Source organism: Pristis pectinata, chromosome 1 (assembly GCF_009764475.1).
Source record: "Pristis pectinata isolate sPriPec2 chromosome 1, sPriPec2.1.pri, whole genome shotgun sequence".
NCBI classification, from domain to species: Eukaryota; Metazoa; Chordata; class Chondrichthyes; order Rhinopristiformes; family Pristidae; genus Pristis; species Pristis pectinata.
This window is the reverse complement of record NC_067405.1, coordinates 8,725,134-8,737,305: the sequence shown is the minus strand read 5'-3', so window position 1 is coordinate 8,737,305 and position 12,172 is coordinate 8,725,134. Positions and strand designations below refer to the sequence as shown.

General features: G+C 46.2%; 1 protein-coding gene across 1 annotated transcript in view; it reads right to left on the bottom strand.

Annotated features, from left to right (window-relative positions):
* Positions 1–12,172, bottom strand: part of adcy5 (adenylate cyclase 5) — a 374,049-nt gene that overhangs the window by 18,480 nt on the left and 343,397 nt on the right. Inside the window, exon 17 of the mRNA XM_052013051.1 lies at positions 5,713–5,845. Within this exon, the coding sequence (XP_051869011.1) occupies positions 5,713–5,845 (133 nt within the window). The remainder of the gene's footprint in view (positions 1–5,712; positions 5,846–12,172) is intronic.

Here is a 12,172-nt window from a genome sequence, read left to right as displayed (position 1 = left end):
AGCAGGCTCTTTCCACCTAGATTAGGAGAGATAAGTACGAGAGGACATGGCTTTAGGGTGAAAGGGGAAAGGTTTAGGGGGAACATTAGGGGGAACTTCTTCACTCAGAGAGTGGTGGGAGTGTGGAACGAGCTGCCATCCTACGTGGTAAATGCGGGCTCACTCTTAACTTTTAAGAATAAACTGGATAGATACATGGACGGGAGAGGTCTGGAGGGTTATGGACTGGGTGCAGGTCAATGGGACTAGCGGAATAAAGTTTTGGCACAGACTAGAGGGGTCAAATGGCCTGTTTTCTATGCTGTAGTGTTCTATGGTTCTATTCATTTTCAACATCTGGTATCACTAGTAAGGCCAGCATTCACTTCCCATCCCGAATTACCCTCGAGAAGGTGCTGGTGAGCTTTTCCCTTGGAGTGTAGGAGGCTGAGCAGTAACCTTATCAAGGTTTACAAAATCACGAGGGGCATAGATAGGGTGAACGGTCACAATCTTTTCCCCCGGGGATATGGAACGAGCTGCCAGAGGAAGTGGTAGAGGCAGGTACAATTTTTAAATGATACTTGGACAGGTACATGGATAAGAAAGGTTTAGAAGCATATGGGCCAAACGCGGACAAAGGGGACTAGCTCAGTTAGGCACCTTGGTCGGCATGGACAAGTTGGGCCGAAGAGTCTGCTTCCATGCTGTATAGCTCTGTGACTATGTGGAGTGAACACAAGTGGCTGAAGACTATTTTCTGCGACTGTGGGGATCTCAAGAGGAAGCTGAGATGAATCAGAATCAGATTTATTGTCACTAACATATGTCGTGAAATGTGTTGTTTTGCGGCAGCAGTACGGTGCAAGACATAAAAATTACTACAAGTTACAAAAATAAATAAATAGTGCAAAAGGGGAATAACGAGGTAGTGTTCATGGGTTCATGGACCGTTCAGAAATCTGATGGCGGAGGGGAAGAAGCTGTTCCTGAATCATTGAGTGTGGGTCTTCAGGCTCCTGTACCTCCTCCCCGATGGTGGTAACGTGAAAACGTCATGTCCGGGTGGTGAGGATCCTCAATAATGGATGCCGCCTTCTTGAGGCACCACCTCTTTAAGATGTCCTCAATGGTGGGGAGGGTTGCATCTATGATGGAGCTGGCTGAGTCGCTTTTGAATCTGCGTATTGGAGCCTCCATACCAGGCAGTGATGCAACCAGTCAGAATGCTCTCTACAGTATATATGTAGAAATCTGTAAGAGTGTTTTGTGACATACCGAATCTCCTCAAACTCCTAATGAAGTAATGAAGCATGCCTTCTTTGCGATTGCATCAATGCATTGGGCCCAGGATAGATCCCCTGAGATGTTGACCCTCTCGAACTTGAAGCTGTTCACCCTTTCCACCACTGACCCCTCAACGAGGACTGGTGTGTGTTCTCCTGACTTCCCCTTCCTGTAGTCCACAATCAGTTCCTTGGTCTTGCTGAGGTTGAGTGTGAGTGTTGTTGTGACATAACTCAACCAGCCTTTCTATCTCACTCTTGGGCGCAGTCAGTCGTCCACTCTGTACTTCTGGCTGAAGATGGATGCAAACCCTTCGGCCTTGCCTTTGGTATTCACGTGCTGCGCTCTGCCGCACTTGAGGTTGGGGATGTTTTTGTCGTCTTCCCATTTAATTGTCTTCCACCATTCGCTTCCAGACATGGTAGGACTGCAGATCTTCCATTTGACCCCTGGATTATGGGATCATGGCTCTGTCTATTTTTAGGTACAGAATGCTCCCAGAATGCCCTGCTGCACTGAGCCAAGGTTGAGCCGCTGACTTGACTGTACAGTGTGGAGCGAGGAATGTGTTGGTCGTGAGGTTACAGACTGCAGTGGGGTTCATTTCGGCTGCTGCTGAATGTCCATAGAATCACGTTATGTATAAACGTCGGCCTTCACCTTCCCCTCACCTGGATCCACCTGCCTTTTGTTTGGTGTCTGCCTCCACCTATCACCCACCTGCCTCCATCGCCCAACTCTATCCCTCCCCCTCCCCTACCTGAATCCATCTGCCTGTCATCCTTCACCCCTCCTCGGTCCACCAATCACCAACAGTGACCACCCGGGCACTGACCGTCCCCTCTCTTTCCGGACACTGACCATTCCCTCTCTCTCCGGACACTGACCGTCCCCTCTCTCCCCGGACACTGACCGTTCCCTCTCCCTCCCCGGACACTGACCGTCCCCTCTCTTTCCGGACACTGACCATTCCCTCTCTCCCCGGACACTGACCATCCCCTCTCTCCCTGGACACTGACCGTTCCCCCTCCCTCTCTCCCCGGACACTGACCGTTCCCCTCTCTCTCCGGACACTGACTGTCCCCTCTCTCCCCAGACACTGACTGTTCCCTTTCTCTCCCCGGACACTGACCATCCCCTCTCTCCCCAGACACCGACCGTCCCCTCTCTCCCCGGACACTGACCATTCCCCCTCTCTCTCTCCCCGGACACTGACCGCCCCCCTCTCTCTCCAGACACTGACCATTCCCCCTCCCTCTCTCCCCGGACACCGACCGTTCCCCTCTCTCTCCGGACACTGACTGTTCCTCCCTCTCTCTCCCAGGACACTGACTGTTCTCCCTCTCCCTGTCTCCCCACTCCCCCTCTCCTCTTTACACTGGCCATCTCCCCTCTCCACTCTCAGTCCTGATGCAAGGTTTTGACCTAAAATGTCAGCAGTTCCTTCCTCCCCCACCGATGCTGCTTGACCCACTGAGTTCCTCCGGCAGATTGTTTGTTGCATGCTCGGTACAATGTACCTAGAAAATGGCACGGTGGGGGGGGGGGGAGCGCGGGGAGGTGCAGAATGTAGGAGAATGAGGGGCGACCTTATAGAAGTGTTTAAAATTATGAGAGGCATAGATAAGGTGGACGGTAACAGTCTTTTCCCCAGGGTAGGGGAGCCCAAAACTAGGGGGCATAGACAGGGTGAGAGTGGAAAGTTTTCAAAGGGACCTGAGGGACAACTTTTTCACACAGAGGGTGGTGAGTATATGGAACGAGCTGCCAGAGGAAGTGGTTGAGGCAGGTATATTAGATACATTTATTAATACGATAGTATTATTTAAGAAGCACTTGGACAGGTACATGGAGGGCAGGGCTTAGAGGCATATGGGCTGAATGCAGGAAATTGGGACTAGCTGGGTGGGCACCGTGGTCGGCATGGACTGGTTGGGCCGGAGGGCCTGTTATGTGCTGTACTGTTCTATGTTCTAAATTGGTCCATGTTTGGACCATATCCCTCTAAGCCTTTCGTATCCATGTATTTTTTAAATGTTGTTATTGTACCTGCCTCAACCACTTCCTCTGGCAGCTCGTTCCATAGACGTCCCACCCTCTGTGTGGAAGTTCCCTCGGGTCCCTTTTAAATCTTTCCCTCTATTATGTGTGATAATTTGGGTATTTTATCACCCACAAACATTAATTGGATATATGTCTATATTTAGCTTTCCATGCAACAGCTTGCAGACAATTTTAACTTGCAGTGCTGGAGCACAATCAGGCTAATTTTTAAACCTTTAAAAGATAAATTATATTTCCCCGAAGCTGCGCATTGTTCTGAGAGGTCTTGACTGAATCTTTGAGGCACTTGAATGATTTCTGCAATGATTCAACATATTTTTTTTTCATTTCCTTACGGTTTTTATTTCAATGTTTTATTGCAACAAGTCCCTAAATTTGCAACGCTGACTTTGTGTTAAGCAGTCCAATTGTTGGGACGCTGTTTAATAAAGTGCACTGCTGGTTCCACACCACAGGGAGGCACTATTGTCAGTACTTTGATGACACTGAATGGTCACAAGCAGAGTCCTCCAGGTTGATCCAGTGAATGCTGTCCAATTAAAGGGACCATACTGATATAGGAATGAGGAGCCTGAGTAGGCCAAGCTTGCTTTGTCATTCAATAACAGCCAGAATTACGTGCCGTTCTGGTCGCCCCATTACAGGAAGGATTTGGAGAGGGTGCAGAAGGGGTTCACCAGGATGCTGCCTGGATTAGAGGGTATGAGCTATAAGGAAAGGTTGGACAAATTTGGGTTGTTCTCCCTAAAGTGTTGGAGGCTGAGAGGAGACCTGATAGAGGTTTATAAATTTATGAGAGGCATAGATAGGGTAGACAGTAAGAATCTGTTCCTCGGGGTAGAAATATCAACACTAGAGGACGTGCTTTTAAGGTTGGGGGGGGGAGTTTAAAGGTGCTGTGAGGGGCAAGTGTTTTACGCAGAGAGTGGTAGATACCTGGGATGGGTTACCGGGGTAGTAGTGGAAGCAGGCAGTTTGGTGGAGGTTGAGAAGCTTTTAGACAGACACATGAATATGAAGGGAATGGATGACACACAGGAGGAGGACATTTAGTATAAATTGGCATTAAGATGGGCACAACATCGTGGGCCGAACGGCCAGCCCAGTGCTGTACTGTGCTATGTCCTATCTGACTGTAACCTCAACTCTGCATTCCCACCGCCCCCAGTAACCTTTCACTCCTTGCTTACAGACTGTCCCTGGTAACAAATGGGTTCTGTTTTTACAGACGTCCATAAGTCAATTTTGTCCAAAAGTCGGAAAATACACAAAAATCGCTCGACATGGTACAATATGAATTACAGTTCATATTGTAATGAATGGCATCAAAAGCACATAAGGCTGATAAAGAACAATTACTAAAAGTGGAAAGAGAGAGGAAACTAATTTGTTCGTAGGAACCAACGTACGTACCTATATCGGACTTTTGAATTAAATATTATGGGAGCTCATTCATATATATGGGTGTCTGTAAGTTAGGTGTCCGTAACTTAGCTACTTCTGTTATCTGCTGTTAACTTACTTACTGTTTTCATTGGAGCGCAAGTGAATGAGGGCTGATCTTATCGAGGTGTATAAAATTATGAGGGGCATAGACAGGGTCAATGTGCACAGTCTTTATCCCAGAGTCGGGGAATCAAGGACTAGAGGACATAGGTTTAGGGTGAGAGGGGAGGGATTTAATAGGAACCTGAGGAGCAACTTTTTCTCCCAGAGAGTGGTCCATACTGGCAATGAGCTGTCAGAGGAAGTGGCTGAGGCAGGTACATTAACACTTAAAAGACACTTGGACAGGTACATGGATAGGAAAGGTTTAGAGGGATATGGGCCAAACATAAATAGGACCAGCTTAGATAGGAGTCTTGGTGGCATGGACCAGTTGGGCCGAAGGGCCTGTTTCCATGCTGTATGAAGCTATGACTCACGACCGTCTGAATATAAATACTTTGCTCTGTATTAAATGGATGGCTGCTTATTTTTAAAGTGACCCTCAGATCCAGATTCTTTCACAAGAACCTCCACATCCACCCTGGGACGTTGTGGACAACACCCAGACTACAGGACATCGTGGACAACCCAGGGAACCGAAGGACTCTGTGGACAACCAGAAATCACCGAAAATTTGGCAAAATCAGCAGCTTTGAAAATCGAGACAAGAAGTTGTTACCAAGAGTATTTTAATTGGTTCATGGGACCTAGCCCTGATGGAGGGACAATCCCATTATTGCCGGGATGTTTGGACAACTCAGAATACTTGCCTGTGATGCCCAGCCAAGTCACTGAATGAACACAAACAACGCAAGGAGATGCGGAGGGGTTTCGGCATTTTGGGAACAAAAACTCAAAGTGGGCTCCGATGAGGGATCTGGGCTGGAATCTTACCTGCAGCTTCCACAGGAAGTCAAGCCTGGCTGTCGACTCCACCTGCTGTGCGTGGAGGTAAAGAGCCAGGACAAACACCGTGATTATAACTGGAGTCATGATCTTCAGGGACACTTTCGAGAATCTCGGCGAACTGTTTAAAGGAAAGAAGTCGTTGAATAAATGGCCAGTAAATAAACTGAAGAAACTACATTCATCTCCCCACTGAGTCAAATACAAATCGTACAGGATATCAGCCCACCAGGTCAATGCTGATTATCAAGTACCCCTCTTTTCTAATCCCAGTTTTTAAGATTTCTTTATTAGTTACATGTACATTGAAACACACAGTGAAATGCATCTGTTCTGGGGACAGAACAGTGACAGAAGGGGGACATCTGTTCTGCATCTGTTCTGGTGACAGAACATCTGTCCCCAGGGGACAGCCCGCAAGTGCTGCTATGCTTCTGGTGCCAACATAGCATGCCCACAACTTCTTAACCCATACGTCTTTCGAATGTGGGAGGAAACCGGAGCACCCGGAGGAAACCCATGCAGACACAGGGAGAATGTACAAACTCCTTACAGACAGTGGCCGGAATTGAACCTGGGTCGCTGGTGTTGTAATAGCGTTACGCTAACCAACGCTTGGTCTATGCCTTGGGTGATTCAAAAGCTTGTGAGAATTCCTGCCTGCACATCCCTCACACAGTGTATTCTAGTTTCTAACCATATTTGAGGTCTCCTTTAAATCGCGGGCCTTTTATCTAGAAGTTAAGCCCTCTGATTTTAGACATCTCTGCCATGGGTGTGTCCTCTACTGGCTATCTCTTGTCCTGGACCATCCACCACTGCTGAGAGTCAGTCCCACACACTATGTACAAGAACAGGAGAGAAGGCAGCACACTCGTATTCTTCTGATGTTGGGGTGACTTGGTGGGTTTGGCAGTTTGATATTCCCCTCCTGCCCACTGCTCCTTAAAATTAATCCCATATCCAGCTGTGGGAACAGCTGTCAAGACATATTTCCAAAGGATCAGACTCAAACAGGTTCCTGGGAAAAACAAAGCAAGGCATTCCCAAATCCGACTTCCCAGTGGTCGGCCAGGGCTCATCTTTGCAAGGTTCAAAGGAAAGAAAGACTTGTAGAACATAGAACAGTACAGCACAGGAACAGGCCCATCGTCCCACGATATTGTGCCAAACTAATTAAGTTAGTAATTAAAAGCCTAATAAACGAATCCCTTCTGCCTACACACTGTCTATATCCCTTCATTCTCTGCACATTCACGTGCCTATCGAAGAGCCTCCTAAACGCCTCTATTGTATTTGCCTCCAAAGACCCCACCCACCCGGTCATTCTCTCTTCTCTCCTCTTCCATCAGGTAGAAGATACAGGAGCCTGAGGGCACATACCACCAGGCTTAAGGACAGCTTCTATCCCACTGTGATAAGACTACTGAACGGTTCCCTTTTCGATGAGATGGACGCTGACCTCACGATCTACCTTGCACCTTATTGCACTGCACTTTCTCTGTGGCTGTGACACTTTACTCTGTACTGTTATTGTTTTTACCTGTACTACATCGATGCACTCTGTACTAACTCAATGTAACTGCACTGTGTAATGAATTGACCTGTACGATCTGTATGTAAGACAAGTTTTTCACTGTACCTTGGTACAACTGACAATAATAATCCAATACCAATACCAGTGTATTCCAGGCACCCACCACTCTCTGTGTTAAAAACTTGCCCAGCACACATTAACTGTCCCCCTCTCACCTTAAATCCATGCCCTCTGGTACTAGACATTTCGATCCTGGGAAAAAGATACCGGCTGTCTACTGTCTACCCTATCCATGCCTCTCATAATCTTATAAACTTTTATCAGGTCTCCCCTCAGCCTCCGCTGCTCCAGAGAGAACAACCCAAGTTTGTCCAACCTCTCCTCATAGCTCATACCCTCTAATCCAGGCAGCATCCCGGTAAACCTCTTCTGCACCCTCTCCAAATCCTCCACATCCTTCCTATAGAATTGAATGCAATACTCCAGATGCGGCCTAAGCAGAGTTTAATAAAGCTCCAACATAACTTCTTGGATTTATATTTTTTATTTATTGTGAATGTTGCTGCTAATGTCTTACCCTAATTATTCCTGGTTGGATGAGGTGGGTAAGAATGAATCACTTTGGTGGGTCTGGATTCACGCAAAGGCCGGACTGAGTAAGGGCAGTGGATTTCCTTTCCTGAACGGTATTGTGGAACCATGATGGGTTTTTACAAAAATCAACAGCTGCATTGTCACTTTTCTTTGGGACTAGTAAAAATAACCAAGTCCTGTACAACCACCGCAGAAATCACAGCATCTCGCTGCATCAGGAATGACTCCAGAGTTTGAGGCCTTGAATGGTCAGCACCCTGGTGCACCAGGAGTGTGGCTGCCTCACAGATCCAGGGACCTGAGTTCAATCCTGACCTCGGGTCCTGACTGTGTGGAGCTCGCACGTTCTCCATGGGGATTTCCACTGGGCGCTCTGGCCTCCTCCCCACCACCCAAAGCCACCACTGTAAATTATCCCTTCGTGTAGGTAAGGGGCAGAAAAATCAAAAGGCAATTGATGGGCTGAGAATAAGCTGCAGGGGTATTGGGGAAGTGGCGACTGATGGGATAGGTCTGCTGGGATCAGATGGGCTGAATGGCCTCTTTCTGTGTTATAGCAATTAGCTAATAATCTATGGTGTTGGTTGAGGGATAAATATTAGCCAGGACAACAAGATCCTTTGTTGAAGTCGTGCCAAAGGATCTGTTACACCTATGTGAGAAACAGGTTGTCCCCTTGTTACTGAAGCACAGACAAATGATTTAAAGGTTTTTGGTTCAGCCAATGTGGTTGACTCGGAGATGGTTCAGCAAGCCTCTCAGTTCAAGGGCAATTAGGGATGGGCAATAATGCTGGCCTTTCCAAGGAAATTGAATGAATGAAGAAAAAAAGGTCAAGCCGGATAATGAGAGAGAAGTGAGGAAAGGGTAGGTGGGGTTGGATGGATGGAGGTGGGGCAGGCTTGGGCAAAACGTAAGAACCAGCAGACCATGTGGGCTGAATGGCTGTATGTTGGACATAATCCTATCATCAGGGATCCCATTAATATGAAATAATAATATTGACTGCTATAATGGTATTGGCCTTTAATTTCCACCTGTATTGATCTTTTATGCAAGCATTGCACTAAAGTGAATTTCATTTATCATTAGATTACACCAACAGATTGGAGAAATAACTAACTATTGATGAGAGGCAGTGATTTGAGGAAATGAATTACACTGTTGATACAAACAATCAAACTTCAACTGTTCCCCATGACCTGCACCACTTGTGCTCTGTGCTCACAGTCTGTACTGTCTATAAAATACCCTCAGCAGCTCAATGAGGTTTTACCTCCTCGAAGGATGAATGCAGCAGATGTATGGGGACAGCTCCACCCATAGGTCACCCCTTTCATCATAGCTGGGTCTAGTTCCTGGAACTCCCTCCCCAACATCATGGAGTCTACACACTCTCCCTGTCACCATGTGGGCTTCCCCTGGGTGCTCTGGTTTCTTCCCAAATCCCCGAGAAGTGATGGTAAGTTAGTTGGCTGCTGTAAGTTTGTGCTTTGTCATTTCTCCAATACTTTATCCCTTGTAACTGGCATTGTTGTAAGTTCTATGTGTTATTTGATATCTTACGTATATTAGCAATGTCTTCACACTGATGCAAAAAAATTATTTCAGACCATCAGTGACAGATAAAAGCTTATGGAATTTGGTATTGGATAAGGGATTGGCTGACTATGGAAACAGAAAGACTACAGAAACAGAAAGTCAGGATAAGTGATTCATTTCTGTCCTGTCAAACTTTAACTGGTGGTGTGTCACAGGGATCAGTGCTGGGCCTCAACTGTTTACAGACTATGTTAATGATTTAAGTATAGGGATTAAGTATACAGTAGCTAACTCTGCTAACGATACAAAGGTGGGCAGGAAAGCAAGTTGTAAGGAGGATGCAAAGGGATAGGTTAACTGAGTGGGCAAGAATTTGCCAGATGGAGTATAATGTAGAGAAAGGTAAGGTTATCCACTTTGGAAGAATAGACAAGCAGAATTTTGTTTTAGAAAATCAAAGAAACTGCAGATGCTGAAAATCTGACATTTAAACAGAAAATGCTGGAAAGACTCAGCGGGTCAGGCAGCATCTATGGAGAGAGAAACGGAGTTAATGTTTCAGGTCAAAGACCCTTCATCAGACCTGTTCTGGTCATGTTACCTTCCATAGGTGCTGCCTGGCCTACAGAGCGTCTTCTGTTTTTATTTCTGATTGTGAGAAAGGGTCAGTCACAGAGGAACAACACAAACAGGCCCTTCGGCCCATCGAGTCCATGTCGACCATCAACCACCCATTTACCCAAATCCTATATTAATCCCATTTTTATTCCCCCCTTACCTGCACACTCGGGGCAATTCACAGTAGCCAATTAACCAACCAACTAGCCAACGGGGTTTGGGAGGAAACCAGAGTACCTGGAGGAAACCCACAGGGCGAACGTGCAAACTCCGCACAGACAGTACCGGAGGTCAGGATTGAACCCGGGTCTCCAGCGCTGTGAGACAGCGGCTCTACCTGCTGCGCCATTGTGCTGCCTGGTCTTCCACCTGAAACATTAACTGTGTTTACCTTTTGCAGGGATGACGCCTGAGTGTTTCCAGCAACTTTTGTTTTTTATTTATTTCAGAATATTAAATGGCATGAGATTGCAGAAAACTGTTATACTTGAATCAGCAAGTTAGCACAGAGGTATGGAAGTACTTAGGAGAGCAAACGTAATGTTGGCTTTTATTTCAATGGGAATGGAGTAAGAAAGAAAGGAAGGACGGCCAAACCTTTACAGGTGAGTAGATCACTGCTGGAATACTGCACACAGTTTGGTCTCCTTACCTTCGGAGGGATATAATTGGAAGCAGTTTTAAGAATGTTCACAAAGAAAGGTGATCGTACTAATGCATGTAAGATTCTGAGAGGGTCTGACCGATGGATGCTGAGAGGATGGCTCTCCTCGTGGGGTTACCTAGAACCATAGGTCATGGTTTCAGAAGAAGAGGCCGTCCATTTCAGACAGAGGCAATGAAAAATTTCTTCTCTCAGGAGGTCATGGATCTCTGGAATTTATTATCCCAGAGAGTGGAGTCATTGATTGACTTCAAGTCAGAGATAGATTTCTTTTCTATAGGTTATGAGGAACAGGCGGGAGATGGAGTTAACTCAAAGATCGGAACAGCCATGATCTTATTCAATGATTGATTAGGCTAATGGGCCCATAGAGGCTACTGTTGCTGCTACTGCTTGTGTTCTTGTGACGTAATAGGGCTGAATGTTGTTTCAAGCTCCTGTGCTGTTTGAAACAGATGTAGAGACAACAGCAGCAATTCTTTCACTTGATCACAGATTTCCTTGGGGCTTTACACTGAAACTTGCTGGACCTTTAAGGCTGAAACAGCACTGTGCCTTCTCTCAGGCAGCCAGGACCTGTGTGAGCAGGAGAAGTTACCACACATCTCCTTGACCATTCAGTTTAAAAATTCCTGCTGAGGTAGTCAGAGCCTAAATCAGTCTGAATATTAATTCAAGATAAAATCTAATAGAAAGCAAAGTTAAAATTGATAGGGAAATGAAAGCAAAAGAGTTAAATAAGGCAGAAAGAAAAGGTCATTTTTAGAAATATTTGAATTTGTTAAAATCTCCAATAATAAAATCTGAAGGAATGAGATTCACGGTAGTGTAGTGGTTAGTGTAATGCTATTACAGCGCCAGCGACCCAGGTTCAATTCCAGCCACTGTCTGTAAGGAGTTTGTATGTTCTCCCCGTGTCTGCGTGGGTTTCCTCTGGGTGCTCTGGTTTCCTCCCACATTCCAAAGACGTAGGGGTTAGGAAGTTGTGGGCATGTGTTGGCGCCGGAAGTGTGGCGACACTTGTGGGCTGCCCCCAGAACACTCTACGCAAAAGGTGCATTTCACTGTGTGTTTCGATGTACATGTGACTAATAAAGATCTTATCTTATTTTACTCCACACTGCTGAAGTCCAATGCCAGAGAGATGGGTTGGACTTACCATGCCAAATGAAATTTACTTACAGCAGGCTGGACAAAGTCTATTGTTTTTCTGGGAGGTTTGTTGAGGGTATATCAACCTTACTTTGCCCCAAGATTCTCAGCAAACTTTTAGAACATTGCAGTATCTGTGGAAAGTAAGCCAAACTGGATGGTTTTCATTTCACTTGTGCATCACTGGAAGTCGTTGGTACTTAGACACTTGGACAGTTACATGCATAGGAAAGGTGTAAAGGATGTGGGCCAAATGCAGGCAAATGGTCCCAGCTTAGATGGGGAATTTGGTCAGCATGGACAAGTTGGGCTGAAGGGTCTATTTCCCTACTGTATTACTC